Source organism: Elephantulus edwardii, unplaced genomic scaffold (assembly GCF_000299155.1).
Source record: "Elephantulus edwardii isolate Elephantulus edwardi_28Jun2011 unplaced genomic scaffold, EleEdw1.0 scaffold00058, whole genome shotgun sequence".
NCBI lineage: Eukaryota > Metazoa > Chordata > Mammalia > Macroscelidea > Macroscelididae > Elephantulus > Elephantulus edwardii.
In genome coordinates this window covers 8,911,318-8,938,804 of record NW_006399808.1, presented here as the reverse complement: position 1 = coordinate 8,938,804, position 27,487 = coordinate 8,911,318, and the positions used below count along the sequence as shown (strand labels likewise).

The following is a 27,487-nucleotide window of genomic DNA, read 5'->3' as shown; positions in this document are numbered from 1 at the left end:
CTTTTTTCTATAGGGAGCTCAGATGGCCTAGTGGACTTGAACTGCCAAGCCAAAGGCATGCTATTTGAATCCACCAGCTGCTCCAAAGAAAGATGGTATAAAAGGAACTGCTGTAACATGGCGGTGGCTGAGTTTGACTTCTACCCGGTTCACAAAGGGGAACTGTCCCCATCAGTGATATCTGTACCAGCAAACATAGCTGCTAGGTCAGACATGTCACTGCCCCATACTCTTGCACCTATTTCCATCAGTCCTTGGGTTTGACATTAGTTGCTGACTCACAGCCTTTACTCACAGTTGTGGTACCAAGAGTGGGGTTTATTAGGGAAGTAAGTCTGAGAATAGGAGAGACAAAGAATATCACTCATTGCAAATCCAGGTTTCAGCAGTCCCAAAGCACAATTCCTCAATTAGTTCAGGCTCTGGTTTTAGTTTAGCACTCAGCTTTTCCTTCCATCATCTGTCAAGAACAGCGAAATCTTTAACTGTGGCCTTTATCTCAGGGCTCTTCTGAAGATTACACCTTGTCACAGTTTCTCCACAGAAATGCAACAATCTCTCCACCACCATACCATGGTCTCCTCACTATAGTCTCACTCTCACCAGGGTTGCACTTTCTCCAAGCTCTTGCCCCAGTTTCCTGCAAGTCTTGCTGATCATTGTGGGAAGCCCTCTCTCTTGCCCCCTCCTCACTCTCTTTCTCTCCTTCTCCCCCTCCCCCCTTTATCCTAGTCCTACAGCTGTTGATAATTTACAAGAACATATGTCTGCAATTAAGGTAGCTGGAGACCAGAGGGGGCTAACATGATGGCTAGAAAAGCCAACTTTTAAACTAACAATGCAGATTCTCTCCCTTCAGATTTATAGCATTTGAGAACTTGCTAGAGGGTCAGCTATGAATTGGTTCTGACTTGACCGTAATAAGTTTTAATAATGAGATGCTAAAGGAAACAAGACTCTTTCTCCAGAGTCAAGAGATAAAGCTCTTCCTTAGAGCCAGCACCATGAATTCGGACTTACCACTTCCTAAATTGTGAGAAAATAAATTTCTGTTTGTGAAAGCCACCTATTTGTGGTATTGCATTTACAGTGGCACTGGATAACTGAAACACAAAGAAAAGAATAATGTTAAGATAGCTATAACTAAGTTTATATTTTCCACAGTTCTTAATCTCTGCAGGCTATAATCTTGTGAAATTTTACCTTTTTTGTTCTTATCTTTGAACTCTAATCTGATTAACGTAATCACCCTGCTGGAATCTCCCACCTCCAGGTTTTGCTCATTCTGTAGTGTCTGCCTTCTTGTTTGCCTAAGTAAACATTATTCTTCCTTTAAGACCAGAGAGAATTCCACTGACTCCTTCTACCCTTAGGCCCATGATCATCTCCTGCTTGAAACAAGAGTATGACAGAGTTTTTACCACAAACCCGGGACTTAAAAAAAAAAAGTCAATGCCGTCAGGTTAGAATTGACTCATTGCTATACCTCCGGTGGGTTTCCTGTGGCCTTCAATTGCATGTGAAGAGATTGCCCATTTTTCTTCCTCAGAGCAGCTAGTGGGTTAGAACTGCCTGAGAGCTGTGACTTTTTAAAAATTTTATTTTATTAATTTTAATTTGTATTTCCAGTCATTCATTATTGCACTTTTTTCTCTAGAGAGGTGTGACTTTTGAGTCATAGTACAACTCCTTATGAATTAGACCACCAGAGCTCCTTTTTGCTACTTAGTTTTATGGTTATTGAGGATGATTCTTTCATCTAGTGCAAACTATGACTTGGCCTAAATCTATACTATTTTTTTAACACTTAATGTGTGTGCTAAGCCCTTCATATTTAATGAGTTTGAAAACATTATTGTCTCCATTTTAGAGATAAGAAAACTAATGCTCTGTATGTAAATTGCCCAGTGTAAAATGGGAACCCTGGAGCTAAGTGCGCAGTTATAAATTTGGTGCCCAGTTATAGTAATAGAACTAACTATAAAGGAAGAACCGAGTGGATCGGGGGTGGGGGTGAGGGGGGTGGGAGGGTTTGGAGGTGTCTAAGCAGCCTTTATCACAGACTATAAACAAACATAGACTGTTAAAGGCATAACAAATTACCGCTAATTTGTGACTTGAAAGGACAATTACTTATTCACATACTGGCTGTAACTCAGAAGTGACTGCAGGAATTGGCTTGAGTGTGTCAGAGATTGTGAGGCTGGAACAGGATAGGACAGGGTTCAGATTTGTTGTTCATGGAGTCGCCATGAGCCATACTCAACTAGATGGCAAATTAACAACAACAACAACACATGGAATGAATGAACTCTATGCTCTCTATATCCCAAGGCTAAAGTCTGGATGCTGACTGGACTGAGCTTCTATCTGGAGTTTTGGGGAAGAAATCTACTTCCAGGTTCATTCTTTTTGTTGGCAGATTCCAGGTCCTTACTAACACAGGATGGAGGCCCCCTCTCCCTGGCTGACTCTCAGCTCACCAGTCCCACCTGCATGTGTAACCAAATCCTTCTTGTGCTTCAAATTTCTCATTTCTTTTGTGACCTGTTGGAGAGAACTCTTAGGTTTAAAAAAAGATCTGTGAAAATGTTAAATTGGCAAATGTTGCATTACATATATTTTTAGAATTTAAAAAAAAAAAGGCCTCATGTGAATAGGCAAGCCCCACCTGACTAATCTCCCAATTTTTTTTTTAATTTTTTTTGTAATCTCTCAGTCTTAGAGTCAACTGTGATATGTAGCATAATCATAGCAGTTAAAATTCACTATATCCATAGTACTGGAGATTATATGGCATGCTCACTAAAGATGAAATATTGGAATTTTGCCTAATACCAATTAATCCAACAACTCAGTTGCTACTGAGTCACTTTCAACTCTTGGTGACCCTGTGTATTTTAAAGTAGAATTGCATTCCATAGGGTTTTCAGTGACTATAATCTTTTGGAAATTGATCATCTGGACTTTTTTCTAAGGTTCTTCTGAGTGGATTTGTACCCTCAGCCATTAGGTTAATAGAGAGTGCTTAACTGTGCCACCAAGCGACCCCTTTCTTATGACAATAGTTAAGAACATGTGCTGCAATCCTAAAGGCACATGGTTTGAATCTATCAGCTGATTCATGGAAGAAGGACGGGCTATCTCTTCCAGTGCAATTATCTGCCTCTGAAAACTCTCTAATGAGTCAGCTATGAATTAGTTCTGACTCAAAACTGTCTTGGTGAAAGTGCTACCAATGTGCTCCTTAGAAGCAAGGATGGTGACATTTCATCTTCTAGTCTTTGAGCATATTGTCAGGAGAGGTCAGAATTTTGGAAAAGGACATCGTGCAGGAAAAGGTGGAGGGTCAATGAAAGAGAGGAAGACGCTCAAGGAGATGGATTGACACAGTGACTGCAGCCATGGATTTCAGCATGGCAGAGGTTGTGATGGTATAGGGTAGGGAAAGATTATAATCTATTGTTCACAAGATTGCTATGAGTTATAGTTGACTGAGTGTAATGCAGCAACAAAGATTGTGTTCCAAGTGGGAAAGAAATGTAAGCAAAGGCTGAAAAGTAAAATTCATCATGAATTTTTTTTGAGACTGTAATTACATCTCTTTGTAACCACTCCAATAAAAACAATAGCTCCCTTTAATTGAGGATCTCCTGAGTGCTTTACATAAATCCATTCATCACTTCTTATGTCAGTTCTACAGATGTTGCATTATCCCACTTCTACAAAAAAGAAATTCAGTAGAAAGGGAAAAAGTAATTTGCCCTATATATATCTTAATCAACTTTTGAAGTTGAGATTATGGCTTGCACTCTGGATGGTTCTGAGTTTGTATTCTTTACACTATTGAACTCTCTGTCTTTAGGTCTCCGTGGGGAAGCAGAAAATTGGTTTGAGCCTGGATTGTGGAGAACATGTATGTATGCGTTAAGAGGCACCATGGGATGTTTTAGATTGTGCTAGTGAGGGAGGAGGGAAGTAAATGTGGATGGGGATGAAACAGAGCACATGGGCTGAAATGTGCTATTTTAAGGGACATTAATATGATCTGTCAGCAATAGCTTGGATTATAAAACTGGAGGTAGTTGTTAGGTGCTATTGAGTTGAATAAGACTCATAGCGATCCTATGAATAACAGATCTGAATCCTGTCCCATCTTGTTCCATCTTCACCACCTCTGATATCTCTGATACACTTGAGTGCACAGCGGCAGTCACTGCGTCAGTCTATCTCATTGAGAGTCTTCCTCTCTTTCACTGACCCTCTATCTTTTTAAGAATGATATCCCTTTCCACGGAATAACCAAAGTATCAAAGCTTTACCATCCTTGCCTCTAAAGAGCACTCTGGTTTCACCTTTTTCAAGACATACTTGTTCATTCTAGGAATGATAAATCACAGTTTAAAAAAGGAACAATCAAGCCTCTGAATCCTGCTACCAAATTGCAGGCACTATATAGAAGGCTCTTTTAAACTTCAAACAAATATATAATCAAAGAGTGGGAATTAGAAAAAAAATAAAGAATATTGTTCCATCACCCAAACATTACTGTTATTGACATAAAACAAAACGCAGAGAAAATAGCTTTGGTAGTGGTTATTGTTGTTGTAGTAGTTATGTGCTGTTGAGTCGTTGTGACTTATAGTGACCCTATGTACAAGATCCCTAAACCCTGCTCTACTCTGTGCCAACCTCACTGTCTCTGACACACCTGCTCCCATTACCCCAGTCACTGAATCGATCCCATCAAGGGTCTTCCTCTCTTGCACTGTCCCTTCACCCTTCCGAACGTGATGTCCCTCTTGTAACATGCCTAAAGTATGTCAGACAAAGCTTCAGAATCCTTGCCTCCAAGGAGCAGCCTGGTTTCACCCTCTCCAGGACAAACTTGTTTGTTCTCCTGGCAGTCCATGGTATATTTAACACTCTTATCCAGCACCATAGCTCAAAGGCCTCAATTCTCTATCATCTGTAGTCATTGTCCAGCTCTCTGATGCATAGCACACAATTATGAAGATTATGGTGCACCTTACTTTCCAGCCTGACATTGTTGCTCTTCAGTACTCTGGAGAAGTCCCTGACAGCCAACTTTCCAAATGCAATTTGTCTCTTGATTCCTGGATGCTGGCTCCAAGAGTGTTGATTATGGAACCAAGCAAACGAAAACTGTTAACAATCTCAAGCTCACTCGATAATGATGCGGCCAATTGACCCAGTGGTGAGAATCTTTGTTTTCTTGATATTGAGTTTCAATCCATACTGAAGGCTAGAGTCCTTGACCTTTCGCAGCAAGCGCTTCAGGTCCTCCTCAGTTTCAGCAAGCAGGTTTGTGTCATCAGCATAACACATGTTGTTGATGAACCTTCCTCCAATCCTGATGACCACATTTGTGGTCAATGCTTTGTGGTCACAGTTTTGTTTGGTTTTTTTTTTTAATTTAGGTTGTTTATTTTTCATTTCAGTGAACATCTACAGAGATTTTGGGATTCCATTCATTCATTGTTGCACTCTTCTCCCCGCACAAACCCCTCCCCCTTCCCTTTTGCTCCTCTCCTTGAAAAGCAAAAGAAAAACTCCCTTGTTGGTACACAATCCACCCCCTACGCACCTCCCCAAACCCCACCCCCTACCCCCAAATATAATCCACTCTGCAACCCTCATTGCATACTCCTACGATAAAAATAATGCCCTAAAATATAATACTTTTAGACTATTCTCTCCCCCATAGACTTCAATGCCATAAACATATTTCATCCAGTTTTTCTCAGTCTTACCCCCACTCCAATGCCAGCCTCATTCTACAACAGTGGCACCATATAGCATTTGTCCCTTTGTGTGGTCACAGTTTTAATTCCTAATAATTTTACCTTTGCATTTCTATTACAGAAAAGAAGTCTGATGGAATGCTGGAGTAAAGATCAGGATGTGGAACCTCAATATTTGTAGGTCCTGCCTCGACTGTCAGCTGACAGTTTTCCTGTCTTGGGACCGCCTGAGCACTGCACGAAGTGATACTGTCATTGACCCGTATCTAGTTATCAACTAAGTCTCTGGGTGGAGATAGCAGTATCTTTGGAGTCATCTGTCTACTCAGAGTCAGGATGGCAGCCTATGGATGGTGAAGTTTCTAGCCTTGACCTCTTTGCTTTCAGGTAGGAAATTGCATTTCAGGATGAAAGTTTGCAGTTGGGGGAATTCCCAGAAGATGGTACACTCCAGCTATCAACACATCAGCTATCTAATGAGCTGCATGAGCCACTTTATAGATTTCAGAGGTTTAGTTTACTAGTTTTCATATGAGGGAAATAGATTGGCATATACTGAATATACTTTAATTTTCTTAGGAGTTTATCAAGTGCCTAGACTTAGAAAGCATCAAACAAATGTTAACTTAAAATAAACGAAGTCCATCATCTATCTACAAGGGCCTGGAAGCAGCAACAAAAAAGTAAAGATATTTTCTAGAAAGAAAAGTGCAGAATTTGGCAAGCTGCAGAGCAGACACTGGATACGTGTTGCTAGGCAAAAATAGCTTCAAAAATTGCAAAGGACAACACAAAGCTGGGAGTGTTGCAAAATGTGAGTTCTCAGGAAATATTTTTATTTGACTTGAGGCTCTTTTGCTTGGAGGCATTAGTGAAAGTGTTTTACCTCAAAAATGGGGAAGCTTGAGCAAAAGAGAATCTGAGGTGAGGAAGATACTCAGATGTCTTATACCAAACATGAAGGATTGAGCAATTTAGCAGATCTTTCAATACGTAATATGGGGGTATTTTTGCATTTTTGGTTCATTTTTAGGTATCTTGTCTTATCACTGAGTCTGAACCAACTCATGGCTGACCCTCCAGCGGGTTTTCAGAGGCAGTAAATTACACTGGGAGATTACCTATCTTCCTGCCATGGAGCAGCTGGTGGTCATAACACAGGAGCAAGTAAAATATTTGTGCAGAATTGTTTAATAGTGTCCAACCTACACATCCCTCATAACCCTCTAGTTTACTAAGCATAATGTCCCTCTTTAAGGGCAGAGAATTTTAATTGTGGAGAAAAAAATAGGCTCAGGAAAATGTTTAATCACATTTACTATATATGTACAAGTAAATCCATAAAGATCTAGAAAGCTATACTTTAATAGTGAATAGTGACAGTGAAGTGTGTGTGTGTGTATATATATATATATATGTATATATGTGTATATATATGTATATATAAAATAATTGAAGCTCCTAAGTTTCCCAATGCATTTATTGAAAAAGTCTCCAATTATTTTGAGGGTCGCCAGTGAAGGGTGAATTTGGGGAGGGGCGTGCCGACCAAAGACCTTTGCATCTGCTGGGGCACCGGCCCCAAAAGGTTCGACCTCACGCCCTCCGGATGAGTCTGCAGAGGGCGGGGCTCTGCAGATCCGCGGAGGGAGGCGGTGCCGGGGGCGGGGCCCGCCGCGCCGGCCGCGCGCTCCGCTCCCTCCATGCCCTTATAAGGAGCGCCCGGCGCTGGGGTTCGGGAATCCGGTTGCAATCCCTGCGGCGCAGCCCGGATCCCAGGCCCCTCCCTTGGGAATGGGGGCGGGGTGGGGCGTTAGCCGCGCGGAGGCGAGGGCACGGCTTCTGGAATGTGGACCAATAGGAGTGGCGGCCCGGGTCTGAGCGGCGCTGCCATTGGGCGCGGCGACGCGAGGGGGCGGGGCGCCGGTGGGGCTGGCTACGCCGAGGGAAGCCCGCACTCGGGAGTCTCTTGGCTGCTGGAGTCCAGCTCTCACTGGTCCCTACGCCGCGGATCCCCTCTTTCTGTTGCCTGCGGTTCGCCGCCCCGTTCGCCGCCGCGATGCCGGTGTTTCACACGCGCACGATCGAGAGCATCCTGGAGCCGGTGGCGCAGCAGATCTCGCACCTGGTGATCATGCACGAGGAGGGCGAGGTGGACGGCAAAGCCATCCCTGACCTCACCGCGCCCGTGGCGGCCGTGCAGGCGGCCGTCAGCAACCTCGTCCGGGTGAGCGCCGGGCCCGGGGCGGGGCGGGGGCCTCCGCGGGCCGGGGTGCTGGGTCGGGACCCCTCTCACCTCCGCTCGGTCTGCACGCCGCCTGGGGTGTGCGCGTGGGTTCCAGATCAGGGCTTCCAATCCTGACTTTCCCGCTGTATGACCTTGAGCAGGCCTCAGTTTCCTTATCTGTAAGATGGGGGCAGTCATATTAATGGGGGTTTGTCGTGAAGAATCCGCGGGGTGCATTGTGTGCATGGCCTGGCGCAGTTTACCGTTCATATTACGTGCTCACAAAGTGGTAGTTGAAGGATCGCCCCCTCCCCTCGGCAGGCTGTCGCCCCCCATGTCCACTCCTCTGGGCTCTTCTCTTTTTTAGGCCTCCTCAGGCTGATTGTGAGCTAACGGGACCCATACCGACTCCCTGCTTTTCCTTCTAATACGCGATTCTTGTTTGACCCACGTTGTTCTCCCTTGTAATACCTCCGCCCCCTCACCCTGCCCCCTACCTCGTCCACCCCCTCCCCAGCGCTCCCTGCCTGGCCCCATTGTCCACTTGCCTTACCACTCTGTCCCCTCCTCGTGGGCGTTTACTTGTACTCGCACCTCTGGCACTCAGACACCGGGCACTTCCTTTTTTGCATGAATTCATGACTTTTCCTTTAGCCGGCTGCATTTCATTCTGTCCGCGGCAGTGGAGATGCCCACCTAGCATTACCTGTTGTCAGACGGCCTCCTCCCACCGGGGTCTTTCCAGACTCGCCCTTCTGCGGCTCCTCCTCCTGGCAGGAAGCAAGATGGAGCTGCTGGGAGAGGCCTGTGGAATTTGGGATCCGCAGCCCCTACAGGAGGGGCGCCCCTGCCCAGCCCACAGTTTTGGAGAGGTGCTGAATGACTCTCCTGACCCCTGCGACCCCAGCTTGTGACTAAAAAACTAAAGCGCTTACTGGAGGAAGCGGAGCTCGCGCTGAAATGCTGGAGAGGTGCGGTGACCGCTGCCCCACACTCCCCTGGCTGGTGTCACATACTCTCCTCTCCCACCCTGGTGGGTGACTCAGACTGCTGCTGCCTGTAAGGAACAACTTCGGAAAAAGTTCCTACTGCTCCCCCACTGAGCTGTGTAAATAGTATGTGTCAGGCTAGTGGGGAGGGAAGTGTGGGTCTGGGTGGGGCTTGGGTTACTTATCTGATGAGAACACTTCGGTGCTCTGAAGTCACTTCAGCCACTGAAAGCAGCCCTCAGTCGGACAGCTCAGCAAATTGGCAGGCTGGAGTATCACACCGACTCTATTCCTGTTCTTTCTAACACATTACTTCAGTGAGAGTCTATTTGATAAGCATACTCTTCGTTCAGAATGTCCACCTCTACATTGTTCTTGACCTTTTTGCTACTCATTTTAATCTAAGACTCCAGAATGCATTCCTGTGCCGTATTGTGTTAACATGGCTGCATTCCAGGCCTCCATTTTTCAACAAATGGGAAACAATGTAAAGAGACAAGGTAATAGTGTCCCTCCATGTGGTCCTCCAGGAAATGAAATCTTAAAACCATATGTTGCACTTGGAACTGAGTTAGTGTAGTCTAGGGTTTGATCTCTGCTTAGGCAATTTAGAGAAGAGTTATTTATGAGCTTTAGGGCCATGAATTAATAAGCTCTGAATGTCTGCTGGATGGGGAGCATTGTAATAAATGAGTGATTCTGAGATTGGAGTGTGCATCCAAATTACCAGTGGAGCTTTTAAGAAATTAAGATGTCTGACTCTCACCCTGAACTCTTGAGGAGCTGTCTGAGGGTAGGTCCCAGGCTGGGGTTTTATGTTTTTATATTCACCCCAAGTTAGGAGACACTGTAATCAGGGAAGCAAATACAAAAGAAATAAGACCAGTTACAAACAAAAACCAAAAAGTTAAATGTGATTAGATGATTCCCAATGCATACACAAGAAGGGACTTGAGACTGATGGTAATATAAATTAAAAGAGAATGTGGGGAGGATTGTACTTCCCAGTGAGTCACTTCCAGATAAGCAGGTAGTCTTGACTACAGGTGAAAGGGCAGGTTGGAGAGAAACTGGATGGAGTTGGCACATAATTTATCTATGAACAGTTAAAGGAAAGCCTTATCAAATAAGATGAAGAAGAGTAAAAGTGAGAGATTGAGAATGGTGTGTGAAGAAGATTGCACATGGATTATGTCTTAGAATGCCCAAGGCTAATTGTAACCTCAGATGGATATGCTGCTGAATGTGTGACAAATCAAGGGAGTTCCTCGAGCTCCTGGATAGAAGGTGTCTGTAGAGTAGGCCTCATTTCATGTTTCTATACATGCTTCTCAGTTCCTACTGGCAAAATGGGTCTGCAGGATGAGTTGCTCAGTATTACTGAAGGAAGAAACAGTAAGGAGGGGAGGACTTAGGCTACTTCTTAGATTGGTTGGTCACTAAGACAATGGGGGTCTGGATGAGGTATGTGACAGGAAAAATGGAAAAGTAGATAATTAGAAATATGATGGAAGAAGAATTGGTAGGGCTTGATGAGAGAACTTTGAGATTTTGCTAGGAAAAAAATATGTAGTGTTGCTAAAAAGTAATGAAATGGGTTTTTAAACAAATATTCCAGCATTTCTATAATCCAGGTGAGTATTGTTTTGTAAATTACCTTGACAGGTTAGTTATGACCTTATTCCAGTGTTTTTCTTTGGAAGTGTATTTCATATTATTTATGTACACATGGCAAATTAGGATTTCCTTTGGTTAAGAAAGTATACATTTGGATGAGAGTTGTCATTCTTTAGCTCAACTATTTTAACTATCAGTACAATAAAAATTTGGAAAATTTGTGTCCCATTTAGACTCATTCTTGGGTCTAAATGACCTATGGATACTTTAGAAATGAAAGTTGACCCAAGTGAAAGTTAAATACTCAGCATGAGCTGTGAATTATTGGCTATAGTAATTTACTTATTGAGCAAGTATACAGAAACCATTCTAATGTCAAAAGAACAAGTATGACACTGGATAGAAAACCCTAAATGGCAATGGGGAAGTTCGGCCCCCAGGGATAGTGAGAGAAAGATGAGATTTGTTTTGATGGGCGTGTCCAGAAAGGTTTCATGGAGGAAGTCACATTTGAGCCAGGCCTTAAAGACATGACGATTTGAACATTTAAGGATGTGGCAAGAAAGGCATTATAAGTGGAAGGAACTACCTAGGAAAAGGCATAGGATTATGAACAATATGAGGATCAGGTATTGAGTTGGACAGAATTAAGCTCACTACTCTTTTGTTGACAAGACTGAGCATATCCTGGATACTATAGTTGTTAAACAGAAGTACAGAAGTTAATGGAACATATATATATGATAAATGTACACACACACACACATATAACTGGGTCATCACTTTAAAAGCCTTGAGAACTTGCTGGTGGTCTACTCCACACTTAGGAAGGGAAATAGGATGGAAACTTTTCTTTACTCATGCTTTTTTTTTTTTTTACTTAAGATTGTAAATAAAACTTTTTAAAAATAATATTGAGATATAATTCACATATTACATAATGTACCCATTTAGAGTATACAGTTAAGTATTTTTTTTAGTGTATTCCAGGGTTGTACAACTATCAGTACAATCAAATTTTGGAAAATTTGTGTCCTTTCGAAAAGAAACCCCTGCCTGTTAACAAACACTTCTCATTCTCTTCCCATCCTCTTAGTTAATGACATTGAGTTTCCAATCTCTATACATTTTATTCTAGATGTTTCTTAGACATGAAAACACACAGTGTATGATCTTTTATGTCTGATTTTTTTATTTGGCCTGTTTCAGATTTCATCCATGGTCTACTGTGAATCAGTATTTCCCTCCTTTTTATGACTGAATCATATCCCATTGTGTGGAACTAGCCCATTTTAAACACAGAAAGTTTCCAGGGCAGTAGTAAAGAAAGAGGGAGAAGGGCAGGTGGGAAAGGAGCTGTCAAGCAGGGGCACACCAAGTTCCAGAGGTCAGACTCAGTAAATAGTTTGAAGTCAGAAGGCTGAGCCTACCCACCTTGCAACCGGGTGTGTAAATTTTTCTTTTTTCCCACTGAAGTGGCCCATAGAAGTCTTTTAGTCTGGTATGACCCTTACAGTCGTGCTAGTTTTGTAAATGGGACTTCAAACATTTTGCTTTCTCCATTGTTGCTGAGGGCCTGTGTTGTGACTACTCTGGCTCATGAAACATTTATTTTGGGAGTTTCTGTGGCCTTGACTTTGACAAGCTTCACCCATATATCATACTCTGTTGGGAACAGCCTAGGGACAAATAGCAGCTTTGTTTTCACCTTAAATTGATAGCTGGGAAAGGCTGCTCTGCTTTTAAAGAGATTTACAGTTAATTTTGTCATTTGTGAATGATCAGTTTTAACTTTGAGCTTTATTTATTTGTGTTTTGGACTTACTTCAGTGAAAAGAAATAATAATATTTGGGGGATAGAACTATGGGGGATTTTTCCTTTTCTCCTTAATACTTTCTTGTATCTTCTAGTTTTTAACATAAACATATAATAATAATAATAATAATAATAATAATAATAATAATGCCTTTGAACTCTACTTGCTGTCTCGAGGCAGAACTGATTCAGATCCTCCAGTGGATTTTCAGAGGATGTAAAATCACATGGGAGGAGATTGCCTTTTTCTTTCAGAGCTGCTGGTAGATTGGAACAGGCCACATTTAGATTATGAAAGCAGTGCCCCCTCTCCCCCCACAGACTATGTCACCAGAGCTCCCTATATAATCCCATGTTAAAGAGTAATTGATAATATTAACAGTGGGTTTCCACCTGAAATCGGAAACAAAAGAAAGCTGTTACACAGTTTCCATTTGTTCTGAGCCTGGGTTCGCTCAGAATTTGTAAATTTTTATTTATTTATTCATTCATTCATTCATTCATTACAGAGGTTTTGGATTTCCATTCAGTCATTGCTGCAGTTTTCTCCCTGCCCACCCCTCCCCACCGATAGGGTCCTGTTTTATAGCCACCTTTCATTTCACAGCCTTTAATAATAATAATAAATAAAGAACCCCCCCAAAAAAAAAAACCAAACAACTGAGTGAGATTGAGAGTAGTCCAAATAGATTACTCTTGCAAAAAAGATGGTTTTTTTAATGTGACTGCTGAGCCTGAAGCTGTTCAAGAGAAAACGTTCTTAAAGTTAGGGAACTGGGAAGCTTTGTGTGAAAAACTTTGTCTCCAGAACAGAAGAGAGCTGAGAATAAGACAGATATGAACTTTGTTCTAGTAATACTATGTTGACTCATGTAACTATTGTGAGAACAGGTTTTTGCAGATTGTATGTGTTTTTACATCTATGTTTGTAATTCTAATGGAGGTGTAACTTAAATATTTGTTCATATATCTTTACATAGTGGACAGTGAGACTTTCTAAAGTTTTTAAATAACAGTTGTGTAATAATACAAATGAGCAGAATAAGAGTAAGAGCATAAGTCCTTTGAAATCACCAGAAACACTGGCTCAGGTTCGACACTGCCTCACAACAAGGTTGGCTCCTTCTGGTAATAACTTCACAAGAAAGGGCAGCATTAAAACAACAGTTTTATGAGAAGAGGAATCATTTGGCATTAAAATATTAGGGTCAATTAAAAGAGAAGACCCTCAATGAAATGGATTGACATAGTGACTGTAAAAGAGACTATGGCAGTGGTCTTAAGTGTGGTGTTGTTGGTCTGGACTGTCGAGTTTTAATTAACCCATGGCTGACCCTCCAGCAGGTTTTCCGAGGCAGTTAATCACACGGGAGGAGATTGCCCATTCTTGTTCCACAGAGCAGCTGGTTGATTTGAACTGTGAGCCTTTGGGATTGCAGCACAGCTGGTGCAGGGTATGGCAGGGTTCAGATCTGTTGTTCATAGGATCATTATGAGTCATACTTGACTTGATGGCACTAAACAACAAGAACAACATAGTGTAACTCTATAGTTGGCACATTCTACTTTGCATACATTGCAGAAAACCCTGCTGATATTTTACCCTATTATTTGGAAGGAAGGGGAGTCCTGATGGTACAGTGGTCAAGGCAGTTGGCTGATAACCAAAATGTTGATGGTTTGAACTCACCAGCTGCTGTGAAAGAGACAAATGAAGCAGTCTACTTCTGTAAGCTGTATAGCCTTGCAAACCCTAAGGGTGAACGACTGAGGGTCGGTTTTGGTTTTGTTTAGGGTGAAGGTAGGAAAAGAGTATCCGTACTCTATGCAGCCCAGTGTAGTGTGAGGCTGCTCTCCTGTGACACTCATCACACTTTGCCACTAGACTCTCTAGGTTCCTTGGTGACAGGACCTGTGTCTGTTTGTTTACCTATTTATTTCCCATTCCAGGGTGGTCAGAGGTGTGCAATAGAATTTTATTTTTACTCCATGATTATATACATAGCACTTATTTATATACCAGATATTGCAGAAGGAATTACTGAGCAGCGGTTATTTCTCATTCCCAGCTTTGCTTTCAAACATCTGGTCTAGCCAAATTTGAATAATCTCATTGAATCTACAATGGGCTTTGGCTAAAACAAGGAGAATGTATACTAAGAGAGAGGAATGAGTGGCTAACTGCCCAGTATTTGAGATAACAAAAGTGTTCAGGCTATTTTGGGTTATGGTTCTTTTGTTTCAGAACCATTTCAGCTATGCAAGCCACTTACTAAATTCATAACATGAAAATATGTTGCCTCCCTTCTGAAAGTGGTGTTAGGGTGATGCATTCTCTGGTTGGGAGTGTCTTTTTAAAATGTAATGTTTTAGACCAGGTGTTGCTGTATTATTTGGAACTCTAGTTATGTATAGCATGGTACTATGAGTCATGAATTTCACTTTGAAAGATCTTTATTTCGTTAAACCAAAAACAAAGCAAAGACAAAAAAGTTGATCGGCAGTTTTGTTTGCTTTCTGGCTGATCTGGGTTAACTTTTTCATTAAATATAATGTGGTGATAATGCCAGTGGGGTAGATTTTTATGTAGTAAACCAGTATCAGCAGTATCAAGTCAGAAGTGACCCATATTTGACACTCCAGCAGGTTTTTAGAGAGGAGATTGCTGGTCTTCCCTGCCCCCACCCCTACCCCGTGGGTGGCTTCTAACCGCCTCCCTTCGGGATAGCAGCGCATCTTCTTGCCACAAGAACTGCTCCCAGAAAGATTTATTAGGCCCTGAATTTTGATGATCTAGTAATGGGTAGGGAGTTGTGCTGTCAGTCCAAAGGTGTGCAGTTTGAATCTACCAGTTGCTCAGTGAGAGAAAGATGGGTAATCCTCTCACTGGAGAGTCAGATGTGAGTTGGTTCCTACTGAACAACAGTCAACAACAACCTTAGCAGCAGATTGCCAGTCCTTTCCTGAAGAGCTGTTGGTGGGTTGGATTTGCCAGCCTTTTGAGTGCGTAACTCATATATAACCATGTCTTCAATATTGAAAGAAGTGTTGTTGTTAGATGCTCTTTGTAACCCCAGGAATAATAGATCTGAACCTGGCTGGATCGTGCACCACCCTCGCAGTGTCCACCACGCTCAGCCCACTGTTACAGTCACTGTGTCAAAACATCTTGTTGAGAGTCTTCCTCTCTTTTGTTGATTCTCTACTGCATTACCAGCATGATGTTTCTCCTCAAAGACTGGTTCCTCCTGAAAATATGCCCAAAGTGAGACAAAGTTTCATCCTCCTTGCCTCTAAGGAGCATTCTGATTGCACTTCCTTTAAGACAGATTTGTTTGTTTTGACAGCCCATGGGATGTTCAGTACTCTTCATCAGCACCACAATTCAAAGGCATAGATGCTTGTTTTTGTCTTTCTTGTCTGTTGTCTAACTTTCAGAGATGCATTGTGAGAAATTGAAAAGACCGTGGCTTGGTTCAAGTACACCTTGGTTTTTAAACTGGTGTCATTGCTCTTTAGCACTTGGGAGAAATCCTGGATAGTACATTTTCCCAGGGCAGCAGATCTTTTGATTTCTTGACTGCTGCTGCCGTAGATGTTGATTGTAGATCCAAGCCAGATGAAGTCTTTGACAACTTCAGTCTTTTCTCCATCTATCGTGATGTTTGTTGTCTATTGGTCCAATGGTGAGGAATTCTGTTTTCTTGATATTGAGATGTAACTCATGTGTAAAGGTGTAGTTTTTGATCTGTGGAATTAATTACTGCAATCTTCTTCACTTTTTGCAAGCCAAGTTGTATCATCTCATAATGATTGTTGACGAGTTTTCCTCCAGTTTTTCGTCATACAGTCTAGCTTCTCTAATGATTTGCTCAGCATACAGATTGAATATGTATAGAGAAAAGATATCACCCTGATGAACATCTTTTCTTATTTTAAAACTGTGCAGTGTTCTCTTGTTCTGTTTTAACAACTACTTTTTGATCTTGCTGTAGGTTTTCCATGAGCACAGATAAGTGTTTTGGGATTCCCATTCTTTGCAAACATTATGCATAGTTTGTTATGATCCATACAGACATGGATTGTTGTTATGTACCATCGTGTTGCCTGCAACTCATAATGAGCTTATAGCTCTGAATGCTGCTCTATGCTGAGTCAGTCTCACTGTATCTGACATACTTACCCCCATCATCCCAGTTACTGTGTCAGTCCATATCATATAGGTCTTCCTCACCTGCGCTGTTCCTCCAGCCTTCCAAGCATTATGTCCTTCTCCAAAGACTGGTCCCTCTGGCCACATGCCCAGAATATGTGAGACGGATCTTCAAAATCCTTGCCTCCAAGGAGCATCCTGGTTTCATCCTTTCTAGAATAGACTTGTTTGTTTTCTTGACAGTCTGTGTTATGTTCAGTAGTTTTCTTCAGCTCCACAACTCAAAGGCATCAATTCTTCTGTCATCTTTGGTCCTTGTCTAGCTCTCCGATGCATAACAAGTAATTGTGAAGACCATGGCCTGGATCTGGTGCACCTTGTAAGTCTCCAGACTGACCACTGTTATTCTTCAGTACTTTTGAGAGGTCTTTGACAGCAGATTTCTCCAGAGCAATGCATCTTTTTTTTTTCCTGACTGCTGTGTTGATTGTGGAGCCAAGCAAGCGGAAATTAACAACCGTCTGAAATGGTGCTGTCAATTAATAAAACATAAGTAAACATCTGCTTGATCCCAGAAAATGTGAGATTCACTGATGTCACAGTATAGTCTGTCCAGAATAGTCCTCTGTGCTAAGGACTCTTTCCCCCCCTTTTCATTTTTATTAACATTTACAAAGAAATTAGTTTTCATTTACTCATACACATATTTCTGCCGTCCTCTTCTCCAGTTCACTTTGTAATGCTTGTCCTGTTCCATATTGTTATTTGTCACACATAAAATGTAAAAGCATCCATTCCTTTCAGTTTGTTCTGCCTGCCACCTATTCCAGTGTAGTGTTCATAATCAATTTTCCCCTGTTCTTCCTTCCCACTTGGTTATATCTATCATATTGTTATAACAGTGGACTTATGCAATATTTGTCCTTTTGTGTCTGAATTATTTCATTAAACATCTAAATGACCAATAGACACATGAAAAAATGCTCCAGATCTTTAACTATTGTTGTGTGTGACCCCTTTAGCTGACTCTCCAGTGGGTTTCAGAGGCAGTAAATCTCACAGAGGGAGCATGCCCATCCTCCCACGGAGCAGCTGGTGGATTTGAACTGCTTGTCTTTAGGATTTCAGCACAACTTTATGCCACTAGGCCATGAACTCTCCCTCTGTAGCTATTACAGAGATGCAAATCAAAACAAAAATGAGATAGAACCTAACTCCAACAATAATGGCAAAGTTCAGCAGGATAGCAAACAGCAAATGCTGACGAGAGTGGGGGAAGATCAGAACTCCACACACTGCTGGTGGGAATGTAAAATGGTATACCACTATGGAAGGCAGTCTGGTGCTTCCTCAAAAGTTCATAATGGAATTACCATTTAATCCAATGATCCTATAACTGGGAATGTACCTCAAAGGAATCTGAGCTATGACACAAACAGATATATAGTTACATCTATGTTCATTGCAACATTATTTACAATAGCAAAGAGGTGGAAGCAGTCCAAAAGCCTGTCAACAAATGAATGGATAAAGAAAAGGTTGTACTTTTACACAATAGAATATGAGCTTATAAAACACTACATAACATGAATGAACCTGTGTCTAAGGACTCTTGATAAGGAAAAATCAGTCAGCTTCTGCCTTTAAGGCAGAGTGATCTTAAACCTACTGTAGATATGTCCTAAAAGTACAAGAAGGAAAATTCTTCTGCCTTGATGTTTTGAAATTTTAAAGCCTCCAGTATTAATGTAATATATTCTTCAATATGAACTTTAAGGAGTCAAGTTCAAGTCTCTAATATAACTGAAATTAGCAATAAAGAAAGTTGATAAATTGGAGGAAGGCCCATATCTCATCTTTCTCTTCCCTGTACAGGGAGCTCTAGTGGCCTAAGGGGTAAGGAATGCACTTTCAACCCAAAGGCAGGCAATTTGAATCTACAACTGCTCTGTGTGAGAAAGAGGAGTAGTCTCCTCCTGTGCGATGTACAGCCTCTGAAAACTCGCTGGAGATTCAGCTGAGTCAGTTCTGGCACACAACAACTTCCCTGTACACTTGGCCTGTGAAATTCTTGCCATTCCTGTTGCACGTATTAGATTACATAGAGAGCTAAATTCAGGCAACACACATTAGGAATTGTCTGAGTAGTTACTTCTTTTTTCCCCAACCATCTTGCTTCTTATCCTATTGAAAGTGGAAGTAGTTATGAAGAGGAAAGCTAGCTTACCCTATTCTTAATAATACACAAAACAAATTATTGAGCAAAGAAGGTGAGACTTAACATGTTTGAGAATTTTTGTTTCTATGTTTTTATTATCATGGTTAAGGTATTTTATTCTTCATACAGTACCAACTAACACAAATGCTAACAATACCAGCATATTATTAATAATGATTTTTGCTGCGCAAAGCTTTTGTGCCTTCATGTAGTTTGATTTTTTTTTATTTTAAGATTTGAAATGCCTATTTAGCAGTCTCAGCTACAACAGCATGCATGCCAATTTGTGTACTTCAAAAAAAATTTTTCCCTCTTAATGAAGTTATTACATTTTCATTGTTGAAATGTTAGGAAATATATCTTTAGTTCCAACCTTATCTAAAGTTTTTATCAGCCCTTTTCAGTCTGTTTAAACTTGATAAATCTTCTCTCTCTTTTCTCTCTACTCTAAGCCCATTTATATTTCCCTGGACATAAATACAAACTGAAGAGTTTATAAATGGATTATTGGCTCATCCATTTTCACTGTTGAAATGGGCAGACAACCCTTTAATTTTCTTTCATGCTCAAGAATTTACAAAGAAGGAGTGAGGCAACCCAGTCTATGAGAACATTCCAGGACATACTCTCATGTACTGTTTAGGGAGCGATGCTATAGTTAGCTAACTGCTTTATCAGTGTGGAATGAAATACATTCAAAATAATGGACTAGATCCTGAAAGAATATCAAGTCTAGACATACTAAAGCCTGGGCCAAATAACCACTGAATAAATTGCCTTAGTTCATTATGTGCAGAAAGAGAGATGGTCTAGGTCTGGGTTCTTTAGAGAAGCAAAAGCAGTGAAGCATGAATGTAAATATATAGAGTCATTTCAAGGGAAGAACTTGTACAGTTATGGAGCCAACAAGTGCTAAAGCTATGGGGCAAACCTCAGCTGAAGGCCTTTGATTAGTTGCCTTCTAATTCTTTGGTAAAAACTTTGTAGATTTTGTGCCCTGATATGCTGGGACATCATCAGGTATTGAGTGAATGATTTGATGGGATATTTTTCTTGCATCTTCTCCACTCCTGTAGGAGATCTCCTTTTAGACTGTTGACTTTGAGTACAAAGACTGAGTAACATTCTCTTTATAGTCTCAATGTGGAAATATATATTAGCTATCTGGCTAAGGACAGGGAAGGGTTCAGAGCTGCTATACATAGGGTTACTATACGACTCAACGGCACAAACAACAAAAACATACGGTATTGGTTGTTTTTTATTTAAGCCTCTTTAGAGGCAACAAGACCTTGTTGTTGGGGAGGATCTTTGTATATGTTGGAGGAACATTTTTCTAAGTGGTACAGCACTCTACTGTCAATATGCTGTGCTGAGGTAACCTGAGGTTGCTGTGATGCTGAACCTTGTGCTATTGGGGTGTCAGATGCCATAATGGTTACCCGTGATGGACAGTGTTTGGTGAAGCTCCAAGTTTAAGACAGTTTTGGAAGCAGGAGTGGCAACCGCTTCCTAACCTACATGCCTCTGGAAACACTATGAACTTTGATAAATTATGATAGTTATAGTTTGTTCATAGGGTAGCTATGAGTCATGCTCGACTTGATGGCAATCAACAACAACAATAACAGATGTATTATGTTATCTGTATATATATTCCCAGTGTGCAAATGTTCCATTATGAAAATAGCCCTTGCTCTTGGTGGTCCCTTGTTAAGTATATTCTTTGATATTTAGGATGTTAGTAGTCATTCTAGGAGCCCTAGTGGTAAAGAATTGTTTGTACACCAGTGTTCATAGCAGTGTTATTCACCATCGCAAGAACATAGAAACAGCCCAAATGTCCAACCACAAGCAAAATGAGAAACTGGGGTACATTCACATGATGGAATAGCCCACAGCATATGGGAGCAATGATTTTGTAAATCACTACCTAACTTGGGAGGGACTGGAGAGCATATGCGAAGTGAACTAACTCAGTCCCATAAGGACAAATATTGTATAAGACCATTATTGGAGAAATAGGGAGATAACTAGTAAAACGTGTATGAGGACCCAAGGGAGAATGGGTAGGAGCAGAGGGGTGAGGATGGGCAGGAGGGTTGCACAATTTAATGGGTAGAGTGAGGGATGGGTAAAGGAAATGGGAAGGTCAGGTGTGAGAAACAGTGTATTTGAACTTTGTAAGTAAACCAGTTGTTGTTGTTAAGTGCCGTTGAGTGGTAGGCGACTCATAGCGACCCTATGAACAAAAGTCCTCAACACTTGTGTGGCTTTCATCCCAGTATAAAATAAAAATTTTATTAAAAAAAAAAAGATAATTGCACTGCTAGCCTAAAAGTATGCAGTTCGATCCAACAGCTGCTTTGCAGGAGAAAGATGGGCAGTCTCCTCCCATGCAATTTACCATCTTTAAAAACCTACTAGAGGGCCAACTGTATGTTCCAACTCTATAACAACAGTTAATTCTCCCACAATAGTAACAGCTCACTATTTCTTCCTTCTATTGGAAGGCATCATGATGATAGTCCCTCACCTTCAAATATTGTTATCTGTCAAATGACTGTTAATCTCACAGAGAAGCAAAGATTCATACATTAACTTATATTGTGTTGGATGTATGACTTAGAACTTTAGGAACTTTCATGTTGTTTTTATCGGAAATCTAACACATTATTGACTTGGTATATGTAGGGGTGTGTGTGTGTGTGTGTGTGTGTGTGTGTGTGTGTATTGAGGGTGAAAGATGGTATATCTGAGAACTAACAATATGTTATAAATATTAACTTGCAGGAAACAGAATTTTTAGCCAACTTCCCATTGAAGCATTTCCAGTTGAATGACTTTTAAGGAGAAAGTGGCTGGATTTCATGGCAGTTTTTAACACCCTGGCTGCAGTCCAAGTTAGAGTCATTCCTTCTTTTGAAATAAGATTAAATAAGTCCCATGAGTAAGCTCTCTGTAGAAAGAGAGAAATGGGACATTTGTTTTTAGAGTTGAGGGTGTTGAGAACCCTTTGTTTTCTAGGTTCTCTTTAGGTCCAGCTCTTTCCCTGTCCCTACCCCACTTCTGGAGAACTGAACTGACTCACCCTTTTATCTGCAAGGTAGACTACACCTTTTTATACATGCTGTTAATGTTGATAAGGGCATAAGAATGGCCATGACATTTTAGAAAACAAAATCCAGATAAATAGCTCTTAAATTTCTTAGCCAACAACTCTTCTTCCTAAAGAGCAAACTTGTTTGTCAAACTCTTAACTGTGCACATTGTTAGTTGTTGTGAAGGATGTTGTTATTGTGTGCTGTTGAGTAAGAATTGACTCATGGTTGACCCTAATAAAGTGTTTCAGAGGCTGTAAATCACACAGGAGAAGATTGCCCATCTTTCTCTTGTGAAGCTGGTGGTTTCAAACCATCTACCTGCCTACTAAAGTATATAGGGTATGACCTCTGGCCTCAAACTCCTTAAAGTACTATGGACTTTTTAATCTTATAAAAGATCTACTTTATCCATATCATCTCCACCAATGAAATTGTTGCAGAATGAACATCATTCCTTGTAAAAGTGTGTGTATTAGGACTATAAATACAGTCGTTTTCATTATTGCACCATTGAGCAGTGATGCTGATGTGGGGAAAAGTGGTGAATACCAGGTATATTCTTGATTTTCATCTCTACAGCACAGAGCTGGTCTCTGGTCTTTCACTTGGCTGTTTCCTAAACATGAACTGCTTGTCCTTGCTTCTTTAACTGGTAATTTCAGTTAATCCTTGGGTTCTCTGGTAAATACCAGTTTTTAAAGTAAGTCCTCCCAAATTCGGTTCTCTCTCTCCAGTACTGTTCTGTTAGTCCTGTATGTTTTCTCTCATTGTGCTCACCATAATGATAAGTTACCTGTGTGAGCATTACTTGTTTGACCTCTTTTTTGCCACTGGGACACTAAGAGGAAGTACTTGGTTTTCCCTAGTTTGCCTCTGAATATTCAGCACCTGTTATGGTGTTTGGGACATAGTAGGGTCTTGAGACATATATGTTCAGTGAGCATGTGGGAAGATCATTTGCTGCCTGCCTACCAAAAGCTGTTTTATATTTCTTTGGAAAAAAGATATTGTGGGTGAATCTTATGAAATTGAATTGCCAATTAGGTTGTAGCTGTAAATCAGTGCTTAGCACAGGGCATTGCACATGGTCGCTGTGTGACTCATGACCCTGTGTGTGTTAGAACTGTGCTTCTGGGGGTTCAGTGGCTGATTTTTGAAAGTAGATTGTCAGGTCTTTCTTTGGTGGTATCTCTGAGTGTAATCTCTCCCCCAGCCTTTCAATTAGCAGCTGATGACACCTCGTTGGACTCTGACACATGGTATATTCCATTTTTATGGTCCTTTGTGAAACAGAATTAGTTGTAGTAACTTACCTCATAGAAATGTAAAGATTAAATGACTTAATAAACATATTTAGCACTCTGTCTGGAAATTGTTAAGTGCTCAGTTAGTGCTAGATGTTGTCATTAATGTAACTTTCTCCAGGAATATTTTTAAAATCCTATTTTAAATGTTAATCTAATGAAAAAAAGGCAGTGTTGCTTTTTTTCTTAGTGTCTATGCATAACGTTTAGCTTTTACTCAACAAGGCGAAATGCCAATGAAAGCTTTTAGTGGGATTCCATATGTTGTGAAATACACAGTTTTATCAACTGTGGGGAAACTATCATTCACAGTTTGAGGTGCTTTAACCTCTGATTGTTTGTGTCCCGTTATTAAAATCAGGCACTTAAATTTTAAATTGATATAGTCATTGTTTGGAGCAGTCATGAGGAAAAGCATTATAAGCTCCCCTACCCTTTTTTTCTTAGGCAATTTGGATACAAGAATTGAGCTTTAGGATTTGGAGTTTTTCATTGTCTTGTTATCTTTAATAAGCAGATACTGTGGCACATCCTGGGCTTTCTGTGTAGTTCTTGGCAGAGTGGAGGGGTAGAATTGCTTCTAGGCATCCTGTCCACGTAAGAGTAGTTGTTAGGACTGAATCATTGCTGACTCTCCAGTGGGTTTTTAGAGGTAGTAAATCATGTGGGAGGAGATTGCTCATCTTTCTCCCTCAGAGCAGCTAGTGGATGGATTTGAACCATGTGACTTTGGCTTGACAGTACAATTCCTTACCAGTAGGCCACCAAAGCTCCCTAACATAGGAGCATTAGAGTTGAAAATGAGAGCCATGAATCTGTAACCACAAGTGTGGAAATTATATATATACATTTTAATTTTTCATTGTTCCTCTTGATTTTCAGTTTTTAGATATGTTATCATGGTAAAATATACATGGCAAATTATTTACTATTTTAAGCAATTTTAAGTGTGCAGTTTCGTGCCACTAACTGTATTTACCATATTGTGTGCAGCCATCACCACTATTCATTTCCTAAAGTTTTTACTCACCCTCAACTGAAATTGAATGCTCCTTAAATTCATCAGAAACTTCTCCCTTCTACTCTTCTCCCAGCTCCTGATAACTGCTCTTTCTTTTGTTTCTATATATCTGTTCTAGATATTTCATGTGTTGTTATGTGCCATGGACTCGCTTGTGCAATAGTTCTGAACCGTGTTCTATCCTGGGCCAATCTCACTGTCTCTGCCACATCTAACTCTATTATTCCAGTTCCTGTGTCAATCCATCTCATCCAGAGTCTTCCCATCTTGCATTGTCCCTACATGCTTCCAAGCATGATGTCCTTCTCCAGTGCAGCATGTATTAGTCCTTTTGTGTCTGACTGATTTTACTCAGCAAAATGTTTTCAAGCATGTCATGACATGTATCATTACTTTCTTTCCCTTGTTGGCTAATATTATGTTGTATATATATGTCACATTTTGTGTATCCCGTTTGTCTCTTGATGGACACTTGCATAGTTTCCACCTTTTGGCCACAGAGAATAGCTTATTGAACATTGTTGTAATGAACATTGATACATACATGTATCGGTTTGAGTTCCTTTCAGGCTTTGTGTTTTTTTTGTTGTTGTTGTTTGTTTTTGTTTTGTTTTGTTTTAAATATAGATGTAGGAGTGGAATTGCTGGGTCTTAACTGGGTTAAGTCTATTTAACATGAATACTTAACATCAGTGTTTCAAATCAGTGAGTATCTTTACTCTCTTGCTGACTAATATATCAAAGTTAATCAAAGTTAACATTCCATTATACCCTTATATGCTGTTGTCTAAAATTTCTTTTTTGTCTTGATTTTCTAAGTAATGCCCTATTGTTGTCATAAGACAGTCTTTTAAAACTTATGTTTTTATGTTTATTGATGCATTTCCTGTTTTCATTTTGACACAGGGGAATTGATGAACAGATCTTCCTTCTAGGCTTATGTTTATTGATGCATTTCCTGTTTTCATTTTGACACGGGAATTGATGAACAGATCTTCCTTCTAGGCTCATTTCACTTCTCCCTGATGTTATCTTTTAGTAATTTCTTCAGGGAGGTAGGTCTCTTGGCAGTCCATACTTTACCTCTTAGTTTGTCTTCTTTCTTGAAAGGTAATTTTATTAGATCACACACGCTTATACTGTTATTTCCCCTTAACACCTTGAAGATGATAGTCCATTTTCTCTGTCTTTAAATCATCTATCAGTCTAAAATAATTTAAGATATTTTCTTTTGTTGTTGAGAACATAAACAGCAGAACATATACCAATTCAGCAATCTCTCCATGTATGATTCAGTAATAGGAATTACAATCTTCAAGTCATGTAAATATTCTTCCTCACTTTTTCTGGATTGTTCCTCCTCTTTAGCATAAACGTAATTGAAATTTCCTACTTAACCTTTCAAGTTGCTTTTGTCAGTCCTGTCCCACATATGTAGCTTTAAATGAGTACAATGTTCAAGGCAGACGTCCTTCACTAGTTAAGATGAACTAATGTTTGGGTTTTTAGGGAGCTCTGGTGACTTCAGGAAGTTCAGCCACTTTCTTTTGTTAGGTAAATATATGTTGTTGTTGTGTGCCATCCAATTGGAATCGACCCATAGCTGACCCACTAGCAGGTTTTCAGAGGCACAGGAAGAGATTGCCTGTCCTTCTCCTGTGGAGCAGCTGGTTGGATTCATACTGCAAGAGTGGCATCTACTTCCTAAATAACATGCCTCTGGAAACCCTATGAACTTTGATAAATGTTGATAGTTGTAGAGCAGTTCAAGCCTTTTGTTTAGGGTCACTGTGATTTGTGCTCGACTCAAAGGCAATCAGCAACAGCAGCTGGTGGTTTAGTGGCAAGGAGTTGCATTGCCAGCCCAACAGTACATGATCTGAATCTACCAGCTGCTCCATGGGAGAAAGATGGGCAGTCTCTTCATGTGATTTATTGCCTCTGAATACCTGCTGGAGGGTCAGCTATGAGCAGGTTCCAGTTTGATGGTATGTAACAATAACAACAATGGTTTTTAAGAGAATTTCAGGGGATAATTTTTTGTAGTGATTATCTCAGGTTAATAGTTTTAGATTAATCTTTCAACAGGCAAGGAAGCAATAGAAAAATGAACATTTCCTTAATAATTTAAAAAAGGCAGAAGTATCCTTTTAGTCAAGAAGAACAGCTTTGAGGAAAGCCTTTTTATCAGGTTTAAATCTTTTCACTTTTATAGTTTGCTTCTGCACTGTGAGGTCTGTAGCTGTGCCTCTCTCTTCTATTAACATACTAACAGGAGCTCATACCTTCGCATTGGCAGTGCAGTTCCTTACCTTTCATCCCCCACCACTCCCTTAACAACCTTTAGCTCTCCTTTAAGTCTGTCTTGGCGGAATTGCATCCAGGGTGCTCCTTACAGGCAAGGACTGTGAAACTGTCTCACATACTTTGTTCATGTTGTCAGAAGGAGCCAGCCCTTGGAAAAAGAAATCCTACTGTTAAGATAGAAGAGCAGAGAAAAAAAGAAGATCCTTAATTGACAGAGTGACCATAGCAGTGCACTCAAGTGTGATGAAGAGCATAAGGATGACGCCGGGTTGGGCACATTTCAGATCTGCTGTTTATAAGGTCACTGTGAATCACACTCAACTCCACAACACATAACAACGACAACATTCCTGACTCTGGTGACCAGTTGTGCCTTGAATGACAGCTTGCAAGCTTTTAAGATCTCAGGCACTGACAGTGAAGCAGGGACAGAACAGAAGCGCTACTATTCATGATTTTGTGTCACTTAACAGGACTGACAATGAAACTATGACCCTAAACCTTTGACCCAAGAAATCCAATCCCTTGAGGTATTTGGTGATTCAAAGCAACCCCAGTAGCTGCTCTTTAGTTGAACCTTTAGTCTAATGGTTGTTTTAGAGTAGGTTACATCTGTTTTCTGGGCCTTTTAGATGTTATATGCCTATCTTGAAGCTTTTTTATTTTGAGGATTGTTTCCTCTTAACCAACCCAGGAAAATTCTTAGCCAGCATGTTCTTGAATTTTCACCTATCTCCTCATTCTCTCTTCTTACTTTGAGCTCTTAGAGATATATTGGACTTTCTCCCTCTGTCTTCCATGTCTCTTAACAGATTATATTTTCCATTTGGTAATTTCTTTTGCTCTTTCATGGTGCTAACTTTACATGTGCCTGCATTTGCTATGCTGTTTGTTTAATGCCTCTACTGAGTTTTCCACTTAAATGACAGCTTTTTTTCCATTTCTAGAAGGCTGTTTGGTTTTTCC

General features: G+C 40.6%; 1 protein-coding gene across 2 annotated transcripts in view; it reads left to right on the top strand.

The window, feature by feature from the left end:
* The first annotated feature begins 7,768 nt into the window (after positions 1 to 7,768).
* The window catches only part of VCL (vinculin), a 123,862-nt gene continuing 104,143 nt past the window's right edge, over positions 7,769 to 27,487 (top strand). For both annotated transcript variants that reach the window (XM_006887515.1, XM_006887514.1), the window contains exon 1: positions 7,769 to 7,992. In XM_006887515.1, coding sequence (XP_006887577.1) covers positions 7,825 to 7,992 — 168 coding nt within the window. In that variant the 5' untranslated portion in view covers positions 7,769 to 7,824. The remainder of the gene's footprint in view (positions 7,993 to 27,487) is intronic.